Source organism: Amphiura filiformis, chromosome 3 (genome assembly GCF_039555335.1).
Source record: "Amphiura filiformis chromosome 3, Afil_fr2py, whole genome shotgun sequence".
Lineage (NCBI taxonomy): Eukaryota > Metazoa > Echinodermata > Ophiuroidea > Amphilepidida > Amphiuridae > Amphiura > Amphiura filiformis.
Window position 1 is genome coordinate 54,356,851 of NC_092630.1, and position 27,858 is coordinate 54,384,708.

General features: G+C 36.6%; 3 protein-coding genes across 3 annotated transcripts; all 3 read right to left on the minus strand.

The window, feature by feature from the left end:
- Window positions 1–2,163: 2,163 nt before the first annotated feature.
- On the minus strand, window positions 2,164–6,402 carry LOC140147713 (death domain-containing protein CRADD-like). Its single transcript, XM_072169477.1, has 3 exons — window positions 6,284–6,402; window positions 3,058–3,135; window positions 2,164–2,609 (listed from the first exon to the last, which is right to left on the minus strand). Exons 2-3 carry the CDS (start codon window positions 3,062–3,064, stop codon window positions 2,338–2,340), a joined length of 279 nt encoding a protein of 92 aa, XP_072025578.1. The 5' UTR covers window positions 3,065–3,135; window positions 6,284–6,402; the 3' UTR covers window positions 2,164–2,337.
- LOC140147331 (uncharacterized) lies at window positions 3,129–13,930 on the minus strand. The gene is made up of 3 exons (XM_072169109.1): window positions 13,580–13,930; window positions 12,800–13,377; window positions 3,129–3,135 (listed from the first exon to the last, which is right to left on the minus strand). Exons 1-3 carry the CDS (start codon window positions 13,928–13,930, stop codon window positions 3,129–3,131), a joined length of 936 nt encoding a protein of 311 aa, XP_072025210.1.
- A 2,415-nt stretch (window positions 13,931–16,345) lies between these two features.
- On the minus strand, window positions 16,346–27,576 carry LOC140148750 (solute carrier organic anion transporter family member 5A1-like). Its single transcript, XM_072170798.1, has 10 exons — window positions 27,485–27,576; window positions 23,521–24,245; window positions 22,794–23,171; window positions 22,264–22,416; window positions 21,565–21,796; window positions 20,278–20,422; window positions 19,803–19,987; window positions 19,517–19,581; window positions 17,948–18,156; window positions 16,346–17,174 (listed from the first exon to the last, which is right to left on the minus strand). Exons 2-10 carry the CDS (start codon window positions 24,233–24,235, stop codon window positions 17,076–17,078), a joined length of 2,181 nt encoding a protein of 726 aa, XP_072026899.1. The 5' UTR covers window positions 24,236–24,245; window positions 27,485–27,576; the 3' UTR covers window positions 16,346–17,075.
- Window positions 27,577–27,858: the final 282 nt, after the last annotated feature.

Genomic DNA, 27,858 nt, shown 5'->3' on the forward strand with positions numbered 1-27,858 from the left:
ACTTTTGAGGCAAAACCCCAAAATTGCGTAAATTTCCACTTTCACCAAGATCCTCGATTTTGATCCAGCTCGAAAAGACCCCAGAAAATTTGACCATTCACCCCTCAGACACCCGGGAGCCGTCAGCCCCCAACATCAGACCCATATCACCAAATTCTGAGATACCCACCAAAAGTTTATGATGTGCCACCCCCCGAAAATCAACTCAAAAATGTCACCCTGGTCACCCCCCCCACCCAAGTGTAAAATTGAAAATCAGTGGTCCAGTACCCGGGCCCAGTACATGTATAACACAATATTGGTGTAAAATGTGTGAAATACCGTGGGGCCCCACACCCCCCCCCAGCAAAAAAAGAGGAACACCTATTTTAAAGGTTGTAGACTTTTTTATTATTAAATATTTAAAAAATAAGACTTATAGGCCCCTATTATAATATTGACTTCCATCAAAGTTTCCCCACTGAAGCTTAGAAAAGGAGGCTAGTTGTCTTAAATCAAATCAGAAATTTACAAATTTATTGTTATACTTATCGTGACTATATTGATTCATTTATTGCTTTTAGCATTCCTCATTTTCTTTACATAATCATTGGACTATCACAATGCTTGGCAAATGGAACTACAAATACTGTACCAAATTCAAATTTATATACTACTCCCCATTCCAGAAAAATACAGAACTTTTTTTTTTTATTAAAAAAATATCCGGTTTTGCCAAATGAAATATAGCTTAATCCTAATCCTTTAGGTAGTCTAACTGGCAATAAAAGTCAAATTTTAATTTTTGGTCAATTTTTGGAAATAAGGGCCAAACATGCATTTTTAGGGTGTTTTTCAACCTTTTTCATATTCTGTGACAAGCAGGCCTAAAGACTTGAACAAAGTCTAATTTCAAGTTAGGCATTCTAATTTTGGAAAACACATTTTCCAATCTTTTTCATAACCAATTAGCAAAAATAACACATAATATTAAAATTATGAGCTAACTCTTAGCCTATACTCAAGATTTTGAATGCTTACTTTTGGCGGGCCGTTCGGAATTTTTACCCCTCCCCGGTTCATAATTATTGCATAGCCCCTTATATACAGAGCATATAAAGGATTGAAAAACTTTTCACCAAAAATCATTTCATTGGAAGGTCGATCCACTTTTTGGAATTCCCACACTATCCTCCCACTACTAGGCAGCCATATCTATGGTACGGTAATACCAAACCTCAATATACTTCATTGTTATTGTTTAGGCAGTAACACAATCTCAAGTATCTTTACATTTCATCTATATCTGTTATTACATGCCACACACACAATTTAGTTCCATTTCACTTTCACATAATTGCAAGCAGCACTATATCAGAAACCTTTTCCCCATGAATAAAACATACTGATTTTTTTCATGACTATTAAAAGACTTGATACTACTCCTTGGATTGGGAAGCAGTAAGATCTTAAGTCACTCATTGCATGGTTCCGCCATGTGAGAGGAGAGCCTCGATCTGGCAGCATGCATGAATGGGAATTGAACCGGTCATATAACATTGTGTAAAGTTATGCAATTCTTCATTTCATGTCATGCCAGTTTGAGGCTCTCCTTGCATCATGGTGGAACCGTGCAATAGGCGAATAGAGGCTCATCCTTTTACAATCATTATTATTAGGGCATCAAGCCAATACAATTTTCCTCCATGATTGCCTCAAATAAATTATACAGTAGTTAGAGATATAAATTGTGAAGATGTGAAAAATCAATTCACTCTTGTCATTGTCAGCACTTCAGAATCGGTTGAAGTTATTTTTCTTAAGGGGGTACTACACCCCTCGATGAATTTGTGTCTATTTTTGCATTTTTCTCAAAAACTAATAACATGCTGGTAACAAAGTTATGTATATTATAGGGGCAAGGAATCCAATTACTACACTGGAATTTTAGTGACCCAAGACAAGCGGTTCGTTATTTATGATAAGAAATAAGGTACCGCTAGTATGTACATCTTTTTCTATCATGTAGGGCCTATACTGAACCGCTTGTCTTCAGTCACTAAAATTTCAGTGTAGTAATTGGATTCCTTGCCCCAATAATATACATAACTTTTGTTACCGTGTGTTATTATTTTTTGAGAAAAATGCAAAAATAGTCACAAATTTACCACAGGTGTAGTACCCCTTAAAACACATGTTTTATACACCATTATCAATGTTTCGCAGCCAAATCGTTTTGGTCTCAATTTATAGTATTATGGTCTTTTTGCTGAGTTTGACCAAAGAGAATATTCACTTTGTGGTCAAAACGTTTCAAAATAATCAAATATATTTTCAATATCTTTAAAGATGTATTAATTATAAGTGGGTATCTGCTACCATTTGTAGTCCAACATCAGTCAAGGCTTGTCGTAGAACTTGTCTCTTATTTACACTATTGTCCTGACGACCTCTCCATGTCACTAACATATTAAATGTCCTAGTCTGAGCAGAATGTGGATGGTCCATTTTCAGACGACCAATTTCAGCTGTCGTGAAATTGAGATATGTAGCCAGTTGTTCCCACTCCACACCAATGTCATTTGCAATATCCATCATAAGTGCATCACTGGGATCTGACGGAGGGAAACCTGGAATTAAGAGTAAAATGAATAATTTGTTTTTCAATATCAACATGTATCAGAAAACATTGAATCAGTTCAATTATCAGCTTGTATCATCATAGTTCTTAGATTTATAGGAGGGGTATAATCAAACACTTATATTCAGATTTCAGAGCAAAGGCTTTAATATTTTATATTTTATGTATGTGAACATATGTGATCTGTTCTAATTAATTCAAATGAGACAATTGTGATTAAAACCAGAACCAGGACTCGACCACCATCTTAATACACAACTCTTTATCTAACCTTAATTAAATTATAATTCTAATCCTAACCTAAAAGTGCTGGACACTATCTGAATCCTCAGGAGCTTAAACTTCATTTGAAATAATTAGCACTACAAAGCATGTTAGAAATTGTCACATTTCTGTCATTTATAAGCATACCTATAATCTAAAGAGTAAAGACCTACCTGCCATTCTCTCTCACACGTTGTCTTGTGTACCAAGGACCAGTGCCAAACTTATAAAACTCACAGTAGACTCATTCACTGCAATAAAGTAATAATGATCAACATAATTAAAGTATGAAAAAGTAAAACAAAGTTAAAGGTCGGAAGAAGTACAGATTTGAAACCTCAAGGCCCTGTGGCTTTATTCATAGATATCATCTTCACACACACACCCCACTCAGGAAAAGCAATATTGTAACATTTCCAGTTCCATATGAAATAGGGTAAATTTCTTTTCCACAAAATGTTAGTTTATATTTTATACCCCATTTCAATTTTGAACCAAACAAATGAAGCAAAACAAAGAAAGTCACTATTTAATTCTAGTAGTACCAATGTTGCCAATGCATGTCACTCCACAAATTGTGACTGAGGTTGGCCCTTTTGATGTATTATAACCATCCCGTATATCCCATTGTACATACAGTGTTATGAACATCGCTTGCCTAATATTTTAATGGTGTGAATAAATTAAACAACAGGACAAGTTGTTTTATTAAAAATCTCAGATTTTGTCACAATACAGCTCCTGAAGCCTTGATTTTTGCAGGGTGTATAAGTACTGTACATTACAACCTTGCAAAAATCAGAATACACCTTTCATCCACATACCCCTCACAAGCAACCCCTTAAATTCACTCCCTCTGACTACTGTTATTTCGATTCAGAAAATAAATTTCAATTCAATTCAGATTCAATTCTTATTTTATAAAATCATTTTGATTCAATTCCAAATCAATGCATTGAAATTAACTGCTAACCAATTTCAATTCCAATTCACATCATTTGAATTAAATTCATATTCAAATTTTACCGGGCATTTGGCTAAAAGCAGTTCAGGGAGAAAGTTTATTCTAACTGATAAGCTGACAATACAGGTGAAATGGCAGAATCAAAATTCATGTTGCATGCATTTTTGATTCAATGAATTGAATTGAAATGAACAAAAACACATCAAATGAAAGAATAAAAACATTTCGATTCAATGCATTGAATTGACATGAAAAAATCAAACATTTGTGATGCGATCAAGCAAAATCAGTCGGAACTCGGAAATATTGATTTTGAGATATAGCCAAACAAAGCCAATATTTCCTTTTGTTTCCTATTGTTTTGGAAGCGCTTTAATTGCTCATATCTTTGGAACTGGGTGTTCAATTTCAATGGGGGGTTCTGCAAAATCCAGCTTTGTAAATCCTTTTTACTATCCTATAAGAAACTGAAAATTTATTATTGCCGAGTTCCGACTGATTTTGCTTGATCGCATCACATTTACTGAATTGAATCGAAAAAATGGCCAAAATCAAATTCAATTCCTATTCCAGTGCATTGAAATAACACTACCGGTACCTCTGACACACAGCAACATGTATACACTTGTGAAAGCTCTATGCTATTATAGTAAAATATTCCTTTTACGAGAGCGTACATACTTATGTCGATGACTATGAGTAACAATGTGTGACTTGTTCAAGAAGTCTAGCCACGAATTTGCTCACCAATAGCTCCGGGCAATAGCTTCACATTCGAGGGTAGAGACCATTGCATTTGAAATCTAGTCGGATTCAATGAAGCATAACACGGTGTAAAGCAATGGAAGTTCAGAAGTAAACACAGCCGATCATGACGGGCGATTGCATCAAAATGTTGCTAAAATTGCACTTCAACAAAATTTTTGACTGTTCAAAATAGGTAACTTTTACTCAAAAGATACAGTTGACTCATCGAAACAAAACAAACAAGCAGGTGGTGCTATCCCGGGTGCTATTCTGCTGATCTTTAATTGTTGGTTGCTTTGTAGTTTTGTAATACTGCTTCTTTGAATTTCTTCTTTTCTGGAATTGTAAATTGTTGTTATTGATTTGGATAGTGCGTTCCAGTCTACTCTGGTGCGAGGTATGTATTATTTTGTATAAATTATTTTGTAGAAATTATTTTAAGGTGTGTCATGTTTGTATTTATGTATATAGTGTTTCTAGTTTGTTTTTTTGATTATCCCTTTTGTGAGGTGAATGTCAATAAAGAATCTGAATCTGAATCTGAATGAATACTTAAAGCCATATTATAACATTTGCTGAGGAGAACGCCCTCAAAAAAATGTTAAATTCTGGTTTTTACACGATTGTAAGGTACTTTAGTCAATAAAGATACTCTGCAAAAATCAAGACTTTAGGTGCTGTGAAAAACAATAAATAATGGAACCGGCGTTTTATTATTACGATGGAAATATTAGTCGAACACGTATGCACAGTACGCATACACGGCGTCGGGATACACATACACACTCACCCCGAGGATCGTACCGTATTACAACCGCGGGAGTAACATGCATGATTGCATGGGCGCTAGTACTAGTAGTAAATTCCAATTTTCTATGCTTGGCCTTTACCTCACTTGTTCGGCTCAAAACTAAAAGGGGACATATCTGACAGTAAAATCTAACATTTTATGGAAAATAAATACTAATCTATTTTTACAGAAATGTTATAATATGGCTTTAAGTCAAGACAGTTCTTAGATGTGGAGATTTGGATAAATTTGCTGTACGGTCTTGACTAGTTCACCACGTAAACTTGTATGGCTCAAAATTCGGACTGCTCGCCATTAAGTTTACTGCTTTCTGTGCTTTGAAACTTGCTGACGTTTTAACGATCCCCGATTCCCGGTCGATTATTTTAGCTGTGTCACGTCACATGCATGACGCTGGTGGGTACCAACCAAACTTCAGAAAAAAAAAACCTTGATCGCCGATAACGATGTGATATGGGACTTACATAGGATTACACAGAGATATTTCTTGCCAAAATTTGACCATTTCTAGGCAGGTTGGCCCTACTTTGTCTGGGTTATATGAAAAAGGACAGTCTTAAGTAAGTAAAAGTGCAACGCTTTTGATGTTTTGAATTTGATGTTTCGGGAGACTGGGAGGGATCAGAACAAAAAAATGATGGAGCCTATTCTTGACTGTGTAATATTCCTTCACCACATTGCCGTACGGTAACAGTCTTATACGATGGACAGATAGTATCAGTTTGTGAATAAGGACATCGTATAAGTTCCTTGTACTAGGTCTTGACGGTATCGCGGTAAGCTTATAAAAAATACATAATCCCCGGACATAATCCTCCATGTCATGATAATACAGAGATGAAACTGAGAAACTCTCGCATATATTTTATCATATTACCTGTAATTGTCGTTCACGCGTGCTACGGTTTGTATCAAATCTGATGAAACACAGGGAGGATTCAGCAGAAGAGGTGCGAAGTGAGGGAGCAGAAGACATTCACGGGAATGACCCGGAAGTAAGTCTTGCTTGTTTGACATATCGTCAATAAGTAACGCTCCCAGAGCATTTGGGAAGGTCGCAAGCATACAGGTGACACCGTCCGTCATCATGGTCATCACGTCGTGAACATGGTCAATTATTTTGGCCGTTTAACACGCAGTTCTATGGGCGGACATAAAGTCATAATTTCTTGAATTATGACTTTATGTCGAACTTTGCTCTGTTTACCTACAAACACAACAAATTTGGCTGATTCCATTTTGGTGCAAGTTGTGACATGTGTAGGCCTAAACATTACAAATATGCCAAAAAATCAGGTTTGAAAAAAATTAACCAAATTCATATTATAAGATCGTACATTATGACTTTAAAGACAAAATAAGACATTTTTACATGAATTTGTAATTTGAATGGGGCTTCAACTGGTAATACTGCTGTTTCCTCGTTTTTTGTTTTGTTTTTGCCAACATTTTTCATTTCAAAAATAGGCCTACCTAATGACAATTTTAATGACCTTTTCTTTGTTTTTTTACATTTTTACTGGGATGACTGAATGGGCATTTAAGCTCATTTAGTTGGAAGTCTTTGAACTGAACTGACAAAGTCTAAGTCATATCTTTCATAAAAATCCAACATAAGGAGAACCTTTGACCTTTTTTACCCAACGTGATGAAAATGATTTATTGCGATTTAGGCCTACAAAATGTAACACTACAGAATAAAACGTAATTTAGTATACTTTTGTTTCAAATTGATAAATATAACGAGCGCATTTGTTTTAACATAATCCTAAAAGTTTAGGCCTAGGCTATATAGGCCTACCTAATAATCGTAACAATGAACAACCAGGACAATGTCAAAAATGACCAGCAGTAGATATAAACTTCATCAATATCGATTTCAGCAGTAGATAGATACTTCATCAGTACTGATATCAGCAGTAGATTACTTCATCAATACCCCGTTATCAGCAGTCACTAGAAACTTCATCAATACTGCTTTACAGAAGTACAAGTAGCTACTTCGTCAATACTGATATCAGCAGTAGATAGTTACTTCATCAATACCCTTATCAACAGAAGATCGAAATATCATCAATACTGATTTCAGCAGCAGATAGATAGGCCTACTTCATCCATATTGATATCACCAGTAGTTACTTCATCAACACCCTTATCAGCAGTAGATAGAAATTTCATCAATACTAATTTCAGCAATAGATAGCTACTTCATCAATACTAATTTCAGCAATAGATAGCTACTTCCTCAATACTGATATCAACAGCTAGTAGATAAATAGTTACTTCATCAATACCTTTATCAATACTGATATCAGCAGTAGATAGTTACTTCATCCATACTGATATCAGCAGTAGATAGTTACTTTATCAATACTGATATCAGCAGTAGATAGTTACTTTATCAATACTGATATCAGCAGTAGATAGCTACTTCATCAATACTGATATCAGCAGTAGATAGTTACTTCATCCATACTGATATCAGCAGTAGATAGTTACTTCATCCATACTGATATCAGCAGTAGATAGCTACTTCATCAATACTGATATCAGCAGTAGATAGTTACTTCATCCATACTGATATCAGCAGTAGATAGCTACTTCATCAATACTGATATCAGCAGTAGATAGTTACTTCATCCATACTGATATCAGCAGTAGATAGCTACTTCATCAATACTGATATCAGCAGTAGATAGTTACTTCATCCATACTGATATCAGCAGTAGATAGTTACTTCATCCATACTGATATCAGCAGTAGATAGCTACTTCATCAATACTGATATCAGCAGTAGATAGTTACTTCATCCATACTGATATCAGCAGTAGATAGCTACTTCATCAATACTGATATCAGCAGTAGATAGTTACTTCATCCATACTGATATCAGCAGTAGATAGAAACTTTATCAATACTGATACTGATGTTACACAATTATTAAAGATGTGTTGTTAAAACTTGAAGGGCCATGCGCACATGTTTTGTTTAGCCCAACGTTGGTTTTTCTAAATTATTTCATCAATAGTAATATTAGCAGTAGTTACCTATATCATCAATGCCCTTATCAGCAGTAGATAGCTACGTTATCAATACACTTATCAGCAGTAGATAACTACTTCATCAGTACTGATATCAACAGTAGATAGTTACTTCATTAATACACATATCAGCAGAAGATAGAAACTTCATTAATACTGATTTCACCCATTTCAGCAGTTACCATGCATTCACCCATACTGATCAGCAATAGATAGTTACCGTACCGGTACTTCATCAATACCTTTATCAGCAATAGATAGAAACTTCATCAATATACTGATTTCAGTAGTAGATATTCACTTCATCAATAGACAATACCCTTATCAGCAGTAGACAGAAACTTCATCAATACTGGTTTCAGCAGTATAGATAGTTATTTCATCAATGTCCTTACAATCAGTAGATAGAAACTTCATAAATACTTATATCAGCAGTAGATAGTACTTCAATACCCTTATCAGCAATAGATATAAACTTCAATACTGATTTCAGCAGTAGATAATTACTTCATCTATACCCTTATCAGCAGTAGATAGAAACTTCAAAAATACATATTTCAGCAGTAGATAGCAACTTCATTAATACTGATATCAGCAGTAGATAGTTACTTCATCAGTACTAATATCAGCAGTAGATAGTTACTTCATCAATACCCTTATTAGCAGTAGATAGAAACTTCATAAATACTGATTTCAGCAGTAGATATCTACTTCATCAATACCCTTATCAGTCAGTAGAAGATAGAACTTCATCAATACTGATTTCAGCAGCAGATAGTTACTTCATCAATACTGCTACCAGCAGTAGATAGTTACTTCATCAATACCCTTATCAGCTGTTGAGAGAAACTTCAACAATACTGATTTCAGCTGTATATAGCTACTTCATCAATACTGACATCAGCAGTAGATAGTTACTTCATCAATGCCTTTATCAGCAGTAGATAGCTACTTCATCAATATTGATTTCAGCAGTAGATAGCTACTTCATCAATACACTTCAGCAGTGTATCAGCAGTAGATGGATAGTTACTAATATCTTTATCAATACCCTTATCAGCAGTATATAGCTACCTCATTAACACTGATATAAGCAGTAGATAGTTACTTCATCCATACTAATATCAGCAATAGATAGTTACTTTATTAATATCCTTGTCAGCAGTAGATAGAAATACCAACAATACTGATATCAGCAGTAGATCGAAACTTCATCAATACTAATATCAGCAGTAGATAGTTATTTCATCAATACCCTTATTAGCAGTAAATAGAAACTTCATAAATACTGATTTCAGCAGTAGATAGCTACTACATCAATACTGATTTCAGCAGTAGATAGCTACGTCATCAATACTGATATGAGCAGTAGATAGTTACTTCATCAATACCCTTATCAGCAGTAGATAGAAACTTTGTCAATACTGATTTCTACAGTAGATAGTTACTTCATCAATACCCTTATCAAAAGTACGGTCTTGAAGCCTATACACGGGTCAGCTCATAGGCCTAAGTTAAAAGTTCTTGTTCAGTGCTTTTCAATATTTTGGTGGCAAATATCTGAATTTGATCCGCTATTTGTATTATACTAATGTTACAAGGACACTTATTATTATTATAAAAGTTGTGTTTGATAAACTTGAAGGGTCATGCGTATATGTTTTGTTTAGCCCAACGTTCGTTTTACTCAATTTAATTAATTCATCAATAGTAGATAGGTACATCATCAATACCGTTATCTGCAGTAGATAGCTACGTTAGCAATACACTTATCAGAAGAAGATAACTACTTTATCAGTAGATAGTTACTTCATCAATACCTTTATCAGCAGAAGATAGAAACTTCATCAATACTGATTTCAGCAATAGATACCTACGGTACTTCATCAATACTGATATTAGCAGTAGATAGTTACTTCATCAATACCCTTATCAGCAATAGATATAAACTTCAATACTGATTTCAGCAGTAGATAGTTACTCCATCTATACCCTTATCAGCAGTAGATAAAAACTTCAAAGATACTTATTTCAGCAGTAGATAGCAGCTTCATTAATACTGATATCAGCAGTAGATAGCTAATACCCTCAGCAGTAGGTAGAAACTTCAGCAATACTGATTTCAGCAGTATATCGCTACTTCATCAATACTGATATCAGCAGTAGATAGTTACTTCATCAATACCCTTATCATGTTATCAGCAGTTGAGAGAAACTTCAACAACAATGATTTCAGCAGTAGATAGCTACCTCATCAATACTGATATCAGCAGTAGATAGTTACTTCATCAATGCCTTTATCAGCAGTAGATAGCTACTTCATCAATATTGATTTCAGCAGTAGATAGAGCTACTTCATTAATACACTTCAGCAGTGTATCAGCAGTAGATGGATAGTTACTTCATCAATACCTTTATCAATACCCTTATCAGCAGTAGATAGCTACTTCATCAATACTAATATCAGCAGTAGTTAGATACTTCATCCATACTGATATCAGCAGTAGATAAAATACCATTGTCAGCAGCAGATAGAAACATCAACAATACTGATATCAGCAGTAGATAGAAACTTCAACAATACTAATATCAGCAGTAGATAGTTATTTCATCAATACTGATATCAGCAGTAGATAGTTATTTCATCAATACTGATATCAGCAGTAGATAGTTACTTCATCAGTACTAATATCAGCAGTAGATAGTTACTTCATCAATACCCTTATTAGCAGTAGATAGAAACTTCATAAATACTGATTTCAGCAGTAGATAGCTATATTCTTCATCAATACTGATATCAGCAGTAGATGGTTACTTCATCAATACCCTTTTCAGCAGTATAGATAGAAACTTCGTCAATACCGATTTCTGCAGTAGGTAGCTACTTCATCAATACTGATATCTGCATTAATCAATACCCTTATCAAAAGTACGGTCTTGAAGACTATACATGGGCCAGCTCATAAGTTAAAAGTTCTTGCTCAGTGCTTTTCAATATTTTGGTGGCAAATATCTGTATTTGGTCCGCTATATGTATTATACTAATGTTACAAGGACAATTATTATTATTAAAGTTGTGTTTGATACACTTGAAGGGTCATGCGTATATGTTTTGTTTAGCCCAACGTTGGTTTTACTTAATTGAATTAATTCATCAATAGTAATATCTGCAGTAGATAGCTACATCACCAATACCCTTATCTGCAGTAGATAGCTTCTTTATCAATACACTTATCAGCAGAAATGAACTATATACTTCATCAGTAGATAGTTACTTCATCAATACCCTTATCAGCAGAAGATAGAAATTTCATCAATACTGATTTCAGCAGCAGATTTATACTTCATCAATACTGCTATTAGCAGTATAGATAGTTACTTCATCAATACCCTTATCAGCAATAGATATAAACTTCAATACTGATTTCAGCAGTAGATAGTTACTTCATCTATACCCATATCAGCAGTAGATAGAAACTTCAACAATACTTATTTCAGCAATAGATAGCAACTTTATTAATACTGGTATCAGCAGTAGCTACTTCATCAATACACTTCAGCAGTGTATCGGCAGTAGATGGATAGTTACTTCATCAATACCTTTATCAATACCCTTATCAGCAGTAGATAGCTACTTCATCAATACTGATATCAGCAGTAGATAGTTACTTCATCCATTCTGATATCAGCAGTAGAGAAGTAATTCATTGGTAGAGCACCAGCGCAGTCACCTTCGGAGCCTTATTTCATCCTTAGATGAGCACTCCATTAAAATGCCTCTTTGAAGGTGTCTTGGGGAGTTTTTCTTGAACTGCATATCTCCTTGTCTTGGGTAGGCATCAAACAATTCTCTGAGGTCTCTGGACTTAGGACCAGACTCTGGTGGGTTCAACCGGTTTTAAGTTGCACTGCTGGAATTGGGATGTGCAAAACAGGAACCTAGTCTTACTATTGGTTGGAGGGGTAGTTCATTGGTAGATCACCAGCGCGGTCATCTTCGGAGTCTAATTTCACCCTTCTTAAGATGAGCACTCTTGGTGTAGTTCTCTCTTGGAAGATGACAAAATTGAAAAAATCACCTTGTTGCAGTCTAATTAACAAACGAACAAAATCAGCTTGTTGCACTAGCAAGTGCCACACCGTTGCAACGGTCCACCCGGGGTGATGTAAGGCAGCAGGCATGACTAGTGTATATGAAAAGTGTCGTTGAGGAATATTTATAAGTGTCACTTGGCATATTTAGGTCTGATCGAGTGTCTTGTGCTGGTTCGTCTTCTTTATCTTCACATGGAGACGGTTTCCAGCTTTGAATCAGGTCTATCTGTCGGAATGCTTTGCTTTGACGGCATAACCATATCACATAGCTGGTTCTGAGTGCGGTTTTAGAAGCCACATCTATGATGCTACGTCTCTTTCCACTTGGTACTCCAAGAGCAGCGATGTATTTTGTCAGCGATGTGTTGTAAATACCTCTGCTTCCAATTTCAATTGGGAAGTAGTGCGTACACCATTCCCTATTTTCGCAGTATTTGCTTTTCTTTCTTGCATTGGCATTTGACAGGTTTTCTTCCATTGGGACTGTAAGCTCAATGATGATAACTGTTTTGGTCCTTTCAGAATAGATTGTAATATCAGGACGTTTTGCAGTCTCGGTGATTATGGGAGGAAATAATACTTGCTTATGTTCCTCATCCATCAGGAATTCCCAGTCATTGGCCTTCTGTAAGAGGTTTGTTGGATCTCTTTTTGGAAGAGGCAGTGCTGGATTCCGGTAGGTTACACCATCTGCAGTGCGGAATTTGATAGTAGTCATATAGTTGGTATCTTCTGGAGGGGTGTATGACTTCTGATTTGCCTCTTCAATGAAAGGCATTATGCCATTTGCTACAGCTTTCAGTGTCTGATCATGTCTCCAGTTGTATCTACCACTCTGCAGAGAATAGTTACATCCATTTAAGATATGGAATAGAGTACAGTTATTATGATGACATAGATGGCAGGATCCAAGGTTGGTCTTTCCCCAGAGTCTCAAATTAGCGCGTGATGGAAGTTGGTCGTGGATGGCATTGACATGGAAAGATAGTAGCTCTGGTGTCCATACATAAAGGAGCTTCTTCCCAAGATGTATCTACTTGCATGGCAGAGTCCCATCTGAGCCATTGTCCTTGTTTGGCGCAGCCATAGAGATACACAAGCATGTCATCTTCATCTACGTCTTTTACCAGACTAGTGAGGCATTTCCTGTGTTCTTGGGGTTTCATGTCTCTTAACAGTTTCTGGTTCTTTTTGAAACCAAGGCCTGCTCTGTCTGTTTGACCTCTGCACATCTCATTCAATATCAGATGTCGCTCTCTTTGTTCAAGTTCCTTGACACCATTCCACCTTGATTGCTTTGCTTTTCTTTGTAGGCAGTCTTTGTAGAGAGTCTGTATTTTTCCATCTATAGAATACTTGTTGAGATGGTGCTTGGTGACTTGGTGCATTTTAAAGAAGTGGTAATATCCGTCTTGTGGTCCGATCTTCCCCGCTCTCGCACGGACCGTGGGGGTGAGTTTTCTTTATATGACTTTTATTTGCAATGACTCGGAGATCTATAGGTTGTTAACCTGTCTTTAGATCAACCCAGCTATTTCCCCGGCACCAGCGGTCTTTCCCAGCTGTCCATTGTCTTGTCAGAATGGTTATTTTTACCAACAAGCCAACCAGTCCTTTCCTGGTCATCACAGGTATCCACCTGAGGTTCTATTGAGAAGTAATTCATTGGTAGAGCACCAGCGCAGTCACCTTCGGAGCCTTATTTCACCCTTATATAGACGAGCACTCCATTATAATGCCTCTTTGAAGGTGTCTTGGGAAGTATTTCTTGAACTGCATATCTCCTTGTCTTGGGTAGGCATCAAACAATTCTCTGAGGTCTCTGGACTTAGGACCAGACTCTGGTGGGTTAAACCGGTTTTAAGGGATCCCAATCGTCTCGCTTCCCTCAGAGATAGATTTAATTAAATCATCATCAGAGATTGGGCACTCCGTCCGACTTTCAGGCTAGGACAGCTGGTATGAGTGGTGTAAACCAGCGTGCCAAGTCAATGCCCCATATTACCCAGCAGACCCTTGGGCTACAGTCAGCTGAGCAGAGTTTGCACTTACTCTGTTACTTCATCAATACCCTTATCAGTAGTATATAGAAACTTCAACAATACTGATTTCAACAGTAGATAGAAACTTCACCAATACTGATTTCAGCAGTAGGTAGCTACTTCATACCGATAGCAGCAGTAGATATATAGTTACTTCTTCAATACCATTATCAATACCTTTATCAGCAGTAGACAGACACTTCGTCAGTACTGATTTCAGCATTAAATAGTTCATCATCATCATCATCATCATCATCATCATCATCATCATCATCACCATCATCATCCTAAACCATTGTCGACCCACTGCAGGATGAAGGCCTCTCCAAGTGACGCCACTATGATTTATCACATATTATTTTGTTCTCATCCAGGTAACATCAAGAACATTTGTAATTTCATCCCTCCATCTAACTTTCTGTATTCATGGGTGCCTAGTGCCATTTCTAGGTATCTATTCTGCAGGGAGGATACACTGGTTGTAGACTTTCTTTTTAAGACATAACGGCATATTGCTCTGCATCACCTCATTCAATTTTCCAAAAGCACCCCATCCCTCTCTTTACTCCTCTTCTAAATTTACTCATGTTCTTCTAGTGCTATTTGGTGAAGGTAGATTTGCTTCTTGATGACGAATCTGTTGAACATGCTTTTGGTCTTGCTCATGCTGATCTTCAGCCCCGCTTGGCTACTTCCATTGCTGAGGGCTTGTAGCACAGACTCCTGATCATCAGGGATTTCTGCAAAGAATAAAATATCATCTGCAAATCTCAGGTGGCTTTATCCTCTCCCCATTGATGCTGATCCCTCTCTTTTCCCAGTCAAGCTTTTGTATGATGGCTTCCAGAGCTGCATTGAAAAGTTTTGTTTTGCTCTTAGAGTGAAGCCGGATGGTAGCTGTTCCTTTACTGTATATGTGCTTGATTATATTAACATAATTAAGTGCTCTCGATTTCCTGGTCAACCAGTGCCTGTAGTACAGCTGGAATTTCAATGCTGTCAAAAGCCTTCTCATAGTCTACAAAAGCCAAACACAATGGATGCTGGTAGACTATGATCTGGATAACTACATGTAGGTGATCTGTGGTAGAGAATCTGCTTCTAAATTCGGTTTGTTCTCGGGGCTGGTTGAAGTCCAAGGTAGCAGTGAGTCTATTGGTGATCTGCGATGCTGCCTTTGTTATGAAGAAGGATGATAATGGCATTACCCCAACTCATTAGAGAATGAATTTGGAGAAAACCTTCTGATAATTACAAACACTCGCTGAGCAGCAAGACCTTCCATCTAAGCTTTTAATCCGATAAGCTGATTATCTATTTGTTTTCATGAATTGGATGACATTCTTTGATGTATTACTGAGCTCAATCATCTGAAATTACTGGAGCGTGAACCACCCAGGCTGGTGGCTCAGCACACAATATCTGTGCTCAGCATAGTATTTTATTAACAGAAGGTTTTCTCCAAATTCGTTTCCTAATGTGTCTGTATTCTGTCTTCTCGGATACACTGTGTGAAGAAATCACCTAGCTAAAATTACAACTTCACTTCCCTCCTTCAACACACAGTCAGTATATCATCCTCTCCTGGTGCCTTTCCTTTCTTCATATCTTTAAGGGCAGATCTATACTTCACCTGCGTTGATGGGTGGTATATTGGAATCATTAATTGCTGTGGGTGTATTTGATGTAAAAATAAATAAATAATTATGATAGATACACAACATTGGCAATAAATAGAATTGGTAGTTCGCTTTGATTTCACAGGGTAATTTTTATTATCTTTAGTGTCAAACTCATAAAAAAATAAATAAGCGTAAAAAAGCAAACAGTCAATATTGTTAGAAAAATTGCACAACGTTTCTCTTTATCGATCGACTGCTGTTACCACTATTAATATGACAAAATAAGATATAACATACTCAGCCTGTATCCACAGATCTATATAATATGGGGAAGGTATAAAAATAATAATCCCATTCCTGGCCTGTCACATTCATTGAAAAAAGCCCCGTGTTTATATCTAACAAACATAGACGGGTAACAATTCAGCTGGGACTGATTAATGTTGTTACGTTACATTATGATTCAGCCATCCGTAGTACTTTAAAAGCAAATAGGGCTTTCATGAAAAGTTATATCAACCCTCAAGTTGTATACTCATCCAGAATTTATCATTTAGCCTCCTATCCCTTCGGCCTGGTCCCCTCACAGTCCCTGATTTAGTAAATGCATTCCAGCATAAAAATTATAAAACCTCAGTATTAGGATATTTCACAAGCCTTAATTACTACACTGTAATCTTAACCATTTTAAAACCTAATGATTTGGGTGTGGAGGGTGGGAGAATTGCGACCAGGATCGGGGTAACTTTAAACCGTGCATGTATATTAAATATCAAATCCGACAAAGCAAAATTCGGGCACACTAAAATTGCAATGGGGAAACTATTAATAATATCTAGATACTATGAGGGTGAGGTTCCTTGATGATTTCATAACATAGTTTGTGATTCCATCCCTTTGTCGTTGCTACAATCAGTTGGTAGTGTTTGTACTTCCTTGGTTTCTTCCACATGATCATAATTCTGAATCTAAAAATATAATTTAGCGACAAAAAAGAAAAAGAAAAGGATATAAATAAGATTGCATGGTTTCAAGCAGGAAATTTATTATAGCTAACTCGTCATGTTTTGAGATCAAAAGGGACACACATTTTATCATCAATATACGGTTAATCATGCAAACGAGAATCACAATGATTATAGGCCAGTTTCCCTACAACCAAAACTCTTTGACCCCGGACGACCTCAAATTGACATTGACGTTTTGTCTCGTTTCGGTCACTCCCAGCAAATTTCATGTACCCGCGAAAATCTATGTCAATTTGACTTCAAATTGACCTTAGCATTTTTGGTCTTGTTTCGGTGGTTGCGGTCACCAAATTTCATAAACCTGTGATAATCTATGGCGATTTGACCCCGGATGACCCTTAATGACCCCAATGAGCGCCCACCAAATTTAATGAACCTGCGACAATCTGTAGCAATGTGACCCAGAATGACCTCAAATTGACCTTGACAATCTATGGCGATTTGATATTTTTGATATTTTCACAGAAAACAAGCACGTGTATCTTATTTTGTCACAGTGCTTAATATGATTTTTAAGCAAAAATGTATGTTTTGATACTGTGCAATATAATGTAATCATGTCAAATGATAATGAAATAGTTGCCTCGTTTCGGCTAAAAATAGGTTGAAAAATTAAGAATCGATTTTCAAGGGGCTTATAAGTCGCGGAATCGCACAAGTCATTTTCAGTGAAACCTGATTTAATTAACCATACCTTAATTGACCATACCTACCTCAGATTGTTCGGGCTGAATCAACTTATTCACTATGATATAACAGAATATTGTACAACATCGCAGAGCTGATATAGCTCCATAGTATGCATATCTATATTTGACAATGTCATACATCCAACAGGAACCTCTGTTGCCGCAGCTTTGTTGCCAATATATACATGTAGAGTTGATGATGATTCCAAAAAGCACAGGAGCCGGAAAGTAACCTGGATAGGCGAAAAACGAACTTACAGCAAGGGACTGTATGTTGGATACAAGCTGATCATGCTGATAACAATGCAAGTGCCAAGGTACAAGTATGTATACTACTGATCATTTGATCACCTTCGTGTATCAATCATGATGCAGTCATGTCTACAGTAGAATTCACCACGACCTTTGCAGGACTTAAACCCCATTAAAAGCTGCAGGACTTAAACCACATTAAAAGCTATTAAACCAAGATAACACTCATTGAAAACAGCTCAACTATGTTACATCAGATCTTCTCTGGTTAACACATGTTTCTGTTTTACCTGAGCGGTATTGCAATGAGCTGGTATTATAGTTTCAGTTGGGTAACCGATTATAAAGCAGACGCAAGGTAACAATACTGTGCGAGCATTTGTTTACGAAATGAGACAATAGTGTACATATTGTTAATCAGCATTCTTGAAAATGAGAAACTTAATGGTTGTAGACCGTAACACGGTTTGGAAATAATTTCTTCATATTTTTTGGTGTTATCTGTTGTTTACATATCCTTCCTAAAACACCAAAACACCTAAATTAGTTAAAAATTTAGGACATGTTACAAAACTATATTTTCTAAAATTTCAGAAGAGTACTTTAAATATTGGCCGGTTATTTTTCACACAGTGACGTTAACTAGGCAATGGCCTATTACCTATAACATACACTAAAACACCAAAGTGCGAATATTTCCAAACATCTAAATTAGCTAAAAATTTAGGACATGTTACAAAACTATATTTTCTAGAATTTCAGAAGAGTACTTTAAATATTGGCCTGTTATTTTTCACACAGTGACGTTAACTAGGCAACGGCCTATACTTCTAACCAAATCTTTGTTCTAACATACACTATTTGTAAAGGTCGCGCGTCAATGGTGAGAGCATTGTGTATTGTGTATAGGAAAACGGACAGTAACTGCAGTATGTAATATGTCTCGGACTGGCGCTCCTCCGCACCCCCGGATCACTGATCTCCAAAATAGTGTAAAATTCAACTTTATGTCCATATGATCCTTTAATGAAAATTTTGACTGAATCCTTAATTCACCTTATCTTACTTGTACAAATTACCCATAAAGCCAAATTAAAAAACATGGCCTTTGTGCTTGAAACACATTGCGAATACACATAGCGCCATTGACACCAAGAACACCAGGCAGATTAGTTTAGAATTGTCGACCGTTCCTCAAGTCTCTTACAATTACATTCAGTTGATCACCGAAATATCTTAAATGTGACATTAATTGTATAACCTAAGTTAAATCAGAGTAACAGTCATTGACTACATCTTATTTAAATCCTGGCACCTACATGTATACGAGTATGTACTTACCAAGACATTTTGTAAATACATTCTTGACAGCTATTGCAACAGAACGATCTTCTTCATCTACAACTCTGTCAAAAGATGGCACCAAAGTATTATTTTTATCTTTTGCATATACACGGAAATAAAAGATTAGACCGCAATCCTCTTTTAAGTACGTTCAAACCGAAATCAAATTTTATTTTGTTATTGTTACGAAGATGAAAATAAGAAAATATCATAATGAAGTTTTAGGAACGTGATGAATATTTAATTTACATTGTCCTTGCCGTTGCAAATGCTAGACACTTACCTCATTGTTATATAAATGATCGGATTTGCAACCAGATACATGACAAAAATTAATGGCATAAAGAGTAGAACGGATATACTAAATATCCACATTCCACAATCCAGACAGAGTCCTGAAGCTGCAGTGCCAGATTCAAAGGTATCAGTAGTGGTTTGGTTGACTATACACTTACAATCAGCGTAAATCTGATAATAAAAATATTCATTATTGCGATAAAAAATTAAAATCACAAATTGAGCTCAACAATTTATATTTTTGCTCTATAAGGTCGATTAAAAAACCTTGCCTAACCAAGGCAAGGGTTTTTCAATAATTCATCACTTGGAACGTAGAAATTGAATTTAAACTAATTGTTCTGTTTCATGATTTTGGTGACGATATCGTAAAAGTGTTTCTCTTTTCTGATAGCGTCGCATAATAGCAGACATGGCTTATGAGCTTTTGCCTCAATTAGCATTGCACTGTAAAAACTTACTGTGTCTTCGGGTGTGTTCCCAGATATGTTAAGTTGACATCCTGCATGACACGGTGAGATGTATGTTGTACCATCAGACCCACACACAGGACGAAAAACCCCTTCATTACATCCGCAGTTAAAGTTACATGAATGTATTACATTGCTGCCAGTATGCATGGGATATAAAATACGTTAAAGGGACATTATTTTACATTCAGAAATCCATCAATCCTAAATGACACTATTCTCCGCACATCTTTATTTTTTGCAGTTTTAGAATATTATTTTACTAGTAGGTAACTAACCCCTAGCACATATAAGCTGGACATTGCGCTTTCATGTAAGAAAGACAAATATTCTTTATTTCTGGGCATAAGAAATTACGCGTACAAGTCTAATAAGGGACGCAATCTCAAAGACAGGCGTAATGCGTCAGACAAGGTTTTGTTTTTGCCCTTCAAACGGATCTTTAAACTATAGTATGTGCAAGCGCAGTCGAAAATTAACATCTAAAAAAAAGTAACTAACCCCCTTAAATAATGGCCATAATTAAAAAACGGGCTATTGTATTACAAATCTGTAAAATGCATTGGAAGCAGAATTTATTTCTGCGCATTTTGACACATTTGATACGATAGCTCGGAAAACAATAAAACATCGGTCAATTTAATGTAGTGAGGTTCAGATTTGAAAGTTGCACTTACAACAATACAAAAACACTCGGATATCATTACTCAGATTCCTTCCATTATACTGAATACAAATCAATAGAATTTACTGCAACTTTCAAATCTTGGGTTACCTTGATTTAAATGTACGCTGCGGCGTCAATATTTATTCAATATTTAGTCAATTGCTACAATTCTGCTTCCAACGCATTTTACAGATTTGTAATACAATAGCCCGTTTTGGAATAATAGCCATTATTTTAAGGGGGGTTAGTTACTTTTTTTGAGATGTTTAGTTCGAACACGAAAATGGTTTATAGGTCATGAGGTAAGAGCTATACTATCAAATCAGAACCTGTCAACATGAATTTTTTCGTAGATTTTGTAGATCATGCGCGCACGTGTCACTGGGCGGCTCTACACGAGAAGTGGGATTAGAATCAATGCGCACCATGGGTTGCTGATCAATGTGATCAACCTGGTCACCGGAGATCACGTAATAACCCATTGTAACGCACTCACTCCGCGATCATTTCCCGGGTGCGGATCCGAGTGCCGCGGTGTAAACACTTGTTATTATGGATGCGGATACCAAGAGTGCGCGCGCATCAATTATGTTTTGTGTGTGTTCTCTTACCGTTGTTGTGTATCGTCAATTATTTGTGTCAATGATGCTGAATAATCTGCGTTGACACCAGCAATGTTGAAATTCTGACATCCAACAAACATCAGTAGAGGGTATATAATGCCGCCTATTATCATACAGATGAGAACCATACGCGCACATCCACGTAGTCCCAGCTTCAATCTCCGAATTATATATGCAGAGAGAACTTGGCTGCCAATATTCAGAGGAATTAGAAGTCCACCTTAAATTGATTAATTTAAATGAGTTTTTAGAAGTCGCGTTCACAATACCCCTTCCCCCAAATAAAATAATACAGGGGGCAAAAAATAAACATGCTCCAAATTCACTAAAAAACGTCAAATTATTCATTATTCAAACTTTAATTAGCCAAATTAAAGTTTGAAAAATGAATAATTTGTAAATCTTTGTAAATATAAATTATTTAAGGTAAAATGAAAGAAAATCATAATCACAATTATGACTTTAATTCAAACTTTCTCTGTTTTCCAAAAAAATGCAATGAATTTGGCTGAACCCAATTAGATGTAAGTGGGGACATAATTATGTAAACAATATAAATATGCCAAAAAATCAGGTTTGGTTAAAATTCACCAAACTCTTTTAAAATATCGTACATTATGGCTTAATATTAAAGATAGTGAAAAATCGGTTCTTTCCGTTATTTTTTTTGTTTTAGAAAATATTTACCAAATATGATGGATGCTAATGCAGAGCTTATAGTGAATTGTACCTGCAACGTCTTAATACCAAATGCTCCCATGATGGCAAATGTTGCGGTTTCACAACTGGTAGCCAGACATATGAACATCAAAGGAATATTATTCAAAAGACGTTTTAAAGCTGAAAGAAGATAGTTTTTAAAGTGATAAGCTAATTAGACAATGCGTACATACAATGGTGGAAATTAATGAATAATGAGAGATTGTATTATAAGCATGAATGTGTTATGATAATGCATTATTTCTAAAGTTGAGAGGCAAAGGTCATGAAAATACAGTTTTGATATACCATTTTCCACCCTGATGTGGCAGTGATGTCAACGCTTTGAGGCAGTGATGTCTATGCGAATCCAGCTGTTTCTCGCGCGCATCTATGAGGCGTCTTTAAGCGATTTGAACCTGCTACCCAGTGAAATGTGAACTGACGTGCACTGCCACATCTGAGTGAAAAATGGTATAGTTATCCAGAATGATAGAAATGAACAAAAAATCCATTACCTTTGACGATTCCAAGCAAACTGTTAGCTTTTCCGCGAAGACCACTCTTATTACCTTCAGATTTCGTGGTTAAGGTATTGTCATGACTCTCCGTATTGTTTTCGAGTTGTTGTTCTTCTTTACATGTCGCAGAATTTACACCAGAAGGTTTCGGCATCTTCTTTGGGAATAAGAACATTGGCAGTGCGCAGACTATCATAACAATGCCAGCAACGATGAAACCCAGCCACCAAGCACCGATCCATCGTGGATCATAATGGGGAATGTCTGGGATATCATGGATAGGAATACGATCAAAATCGACGTAAAGAGAAGTGGTTTGAGAACTCATAATATAACCACAAGTGGCACCGAGAGCCATTGCCACAAAAAGAGCCGCTGCACAAAGAAAGGAAAAGTCTTGTTTAAGTAGTATTATTAGCTATTATTGTAGTTTTTTAAATGTTTAATAATAAGTGAGCTTAAAGCATAGGGAGACTTAATGGGTCTTTCCGGCTGGAAAAATATCAGAGGTCAAAGTGCCCAGCTCTTTCCCTTGTTGGTTGGGTAATATAATTATATCATAAAATATCATTGACATAACACTTCAAGTTTATTTCACCATCATCATATCATAATACAAGGTAACAAAAATATCAAGAAAAGGATGGTAGGACAATAACAAGATCAAAGCTCGCAAAACGTGATTGCCCTCAGTGCAATAACAAAAACCTAAAAACAATATTACCTGTATATGATGTCAGTTGTGTTTTTCCAACACTATCGTCAAGATAGGATATGATTAGAGGGTAGAAAGATGCTGCGCCCAATCCAGCCAAAATCTGACCAGCAATAAGCCACTTGACCAGACCCAATCCCCGTGACCCCTCCTCAGTACATTGCCCATTTGCGGATCCATTTCGAATGTCGGTTACTATAGTGGCGTTGGGTAGACTATCATAGCCATCAGTTTGACATATACCGAAGTTGTTGTTTGTCGGTATTCGGTTACCAAAACTGCCCGATATTACAGCATTAGGATCCAGAGGATTCGTAAGAAAATGCGGTAAGGCACTTAAAAGTGTACCTATGCCCATTATAATGGTTCCTACTGCTATCCAGCGAGGTCGATGTCCAGTGTGACCAAAATAAGACACAATAATTGCAATGCTTAACTCGGCAACATCATTAATAATGACCAATGTACCAGATTCGGAACTGGAAAGCTGGAATCTGCGTTCGAGAGTGGCTAAAATACCGCCGACATATGAAAAACAGGCGACTTTGGCAGCCAGTATCAAGACAGCGTTAAAGGTGAATAATTTGGGATTGGCTAAGATCTGAAGCCATGATGGTTTACAAGGACCACAGCTACAAAGCGTCTCCGAGTGAGATAAGTTCCCGGATAAGTCTTTCGAGTCCAGCTGCTGTCTGTTAACTTTAGCAGAATGTTTAACGCCCATCTTTTATTGCCTGTAGAAATAAAAACAAAATAATAAAAACAAAATTAATCTTGTATAATAGTATATAGCTTACAATAAAAATCGGTGAGTAACGTGAGTTACTCCGGAGTTATTACTATAATTAGAAGCATTAGATTCAGTACGTCAATACATCCACGACTAGTTTCTTGGCGAAGAGTCAAGTCATTGTCTGTATAGCTACATAAATTAACCATACATAATTAATCATAATCTTACCCAACAACATTTACTCTGTTACAGACAATCTATGACTAAAAACAATAGACTGGTTTTCATTTATCTAGAAGTTGGTCATTTAAATTTGGATCTATTTTGGCAGCTCTTCGTCCTTGGTATGTTGAACTCTACTATACTTCGTTTCCAGATTGCTTCCTGCAGCCAGCGTCCTGCTTTGTCTGATTCTTGTTAACTGAACTTTTCTTTTCCTTTCAGCTCATTTTTTCTTGATCAATTTTAGATTTGAAATTTTGTACTGCCTGACATTATATATTCATACTTTTATTTTACTTGGCTACCCTTTATGTTTGCATAACAGTTGTCACGATATTCTGTAATTTTTGTGTTTACTTGTGATTTTCTTTTGGGTGTGTGATTATTTTTTCCCTTTTTGCAATAAAAAAAATACAGAACGATAAAAAATATTTGAAAATAGACATTTCTGCTTTACCTTAAGCATACCTTCACCCTTGCCCATAATCTTTCTTTAATTACTGATTACTTGCTTAAGTCGAGTTGTCATCAACCTATTTGGTCGTAGTGCATTTTGTTATGTGTTAGACGAACTGTCGCGGTAGATTGCAATCATGCTTTTGTTGAATGCGTTTGAGGAGTCCGCCATATTTACGGCATGATACGTCATATGCACAACCTCTATTTGCCTAGAAATACTGGAATTTTCGATATTTCACATTAACGTTAGAGGAGGGAAGGGACCAGCCTCCCAACGAAAGGACTTTCGTTTATAGGACTTCATCGAACTTTTGGGTTGTTCACTTAGGGATAAGGCTAATAAAGGAGATGTTAAAAGGGACCCGTATTGCTCCTTGTCCATGAGCCCCGAGGCTCTTGCTACGCCCCTGTCCTTCTCACTTTGATCTTCTCACTTTAATATCTTAGGGATGTCCCCATATATCTCAGTGTTGGTTCAATAAGTGCTGCTTCCAGTGAACATATCAAAGATGGATCTAAGCAGTCCTGGTGTAGCAATCATCTATTCCTTGACCCGCTTGGGTTGACAGGCCGTACAGCAGCACAGTTGTACTATTGCAGCAAATATACGGTATTTATTAAAAATTCGTGACCTTCACTGTAAGTTTCTGAGTTTGCTGCATGCCCTCTATGCTGCTGCCTTCTCTGAACTTTCCATCCAGGCTCCAAGGTACTTCATGAAGTGTAGCTATAAGTGTACCTCGTCAAGCTCAGTATCGTCGTGGATCTTGATGGTGTTTTTGCTAGTGTTGATTGTGTGCCATGAACTTAGTTTTGGTTGCGTTCACTTAGTCCTACCTTTTCCACTGAGGACTCGACTCTGTCAGCAACACCTGAGCTTGCTATACATTGTCATCTGGAAAGTAGAAATCAGTGACTACCGACTCTCCTAGTTTGCCTCTTACCCAGATGAAATCCCAATTCTTCTTGTTTTCCATTTATGACCCGATTCGCAATGCAAAGCTAGTCGTGAACAATCGCAAACAGATATGGTGCCAAGGTGCACCTTGTAGTACACCTGTAACAGTAAGGATCTCAAAAAGTTTTGGCTTTCTCGTACACTTGGCCAATTGCAGAATTCCATAAGCCGGAAGAATTGTTATCATTTTACCCCCGGATCTTACCTCGATGAATGGTATCGAAGGCCTTCTTGAAGTTAATTGTGATCACGGCATGGAGTTTGTCGCCTTAATTAACCCCTTCACCTTCAGTCAAGCTTCGCAACGCAAATATGTAGCCTACTGTTGTTCTCCCCAATCTGTACACGGTGGCTGAGGGCACGGTGGCTCAGTGGTTACGGCCTTGGACTCATAATCTGAGAGCTTGCTTGCCGTGCGTGGGTTCGAGTCAGCGGCCACCATGTTGCGCCCTTGGGCAAGGCGCTTTGTCACGCTTGCCTCACCCCACCCAGGTGCAATGGGAAGCTGTTAGGGGTAGTCACAGTCGTTGTACTGATGAACCCTGCGCAATTTGTAGGCAGCAAACGTGTTTCCGACATATTCTATAACGGCGGAATAAATGTAAAGCGCTTTGAGGCTGTTTACGGCATAAAGCGCTGTATAAATATCTACATTTATTTATTTATTTTACACCATTCTGATTGGCACCTTTACGTTTACCTCACAAATGCAATGTGAACAAATTATAATCTCTATTTATCAAAAGTTTGAGGGGAAAGCCTATTATGAAACTTATTATTTCCTTTAGGTTAAGGTCATCTTTTCTGATTTTATACCAAAATGTATCAATCAAACAATGTCATTTACAACAGTTTTGCATTCTACCGACGAAAGTAACCGGGCGAAGTAATTGGAAAATAAGATGAGATAATAAAATAATAAGGGCGATTTATAATGCCTAATATGCATATAGCTTCAAATAATAAAAACACATCACAGTATAAAAGTACAGAACATCATATAGGCCTACATGTAAGATAAGACACATTGTATGAAAAGCTGTTTTAAAAACTATGAAAGATAAGACAAGGTATTGAAGGTACGTAGCTAAATGAACTATGATCATCACGTCCCGTCACATAACGTTACGTTACGTTACGTTACGTTACGTTACGTTACGTTATGTTATGTTATGTTATGTTATGTTATGTTATGTTATGTTATGTTATGTTATGCAGTGTGTTTTATTGATATGTGTCAACTAGCGCTATGAGTTCCAATACAAAACAAACCCCATAAAGATTTCGCTGTGAGTTCCAGTCAATGACGTTGAATGTATTCGTATAAGATCACTTCCCTGGTAAAGATTTAGGCTTATATATACAGCTGGTATTACTATTATATACTACTCTTGATCACCATGACCCAGTCAGATACATATTTCTTTACAACGTTTACATAGAAAACCAACTAAACGTACTGTTTTTTAAACTAATATTTTAGTTATATTCTTGATCAGCATGTTTCGAGGCTCTGAATGGACAGATACATATTTCTTTATGATATCATTCTGAAAAGACAACATATAAAATCAGGATTATCACTGAGTAAAAATACTTACAATCAACGTGGAGTTGTAGACAGAATGAAATGAAAGTTTGCACTGGTTCAATAACACCGGAGTAAGTCTGCTCACAACACACACACATATTGTATAGTGAAAGACTTTTATCTCTAAACACAGTCCCAGAAATACAAAAACTTCGGTCACGTTGGGATGTTGTATTTGTCAGGTTATTTTAATGTTTTGTAACTTTAATATTATTTGACTTACTAGAGCTATACCCGTATGCGGTAATGATTATTAATAGCTAGACTTGAACCCATTGGACCCAGTACTATTGGACCTAGTACCCGGACCTAGTTAAGTAAAAGAAGCTGTAAGATTCAGAAAATGCTCATCATGTGGTGGCGTCGCCGCCAATGGAGCACTAT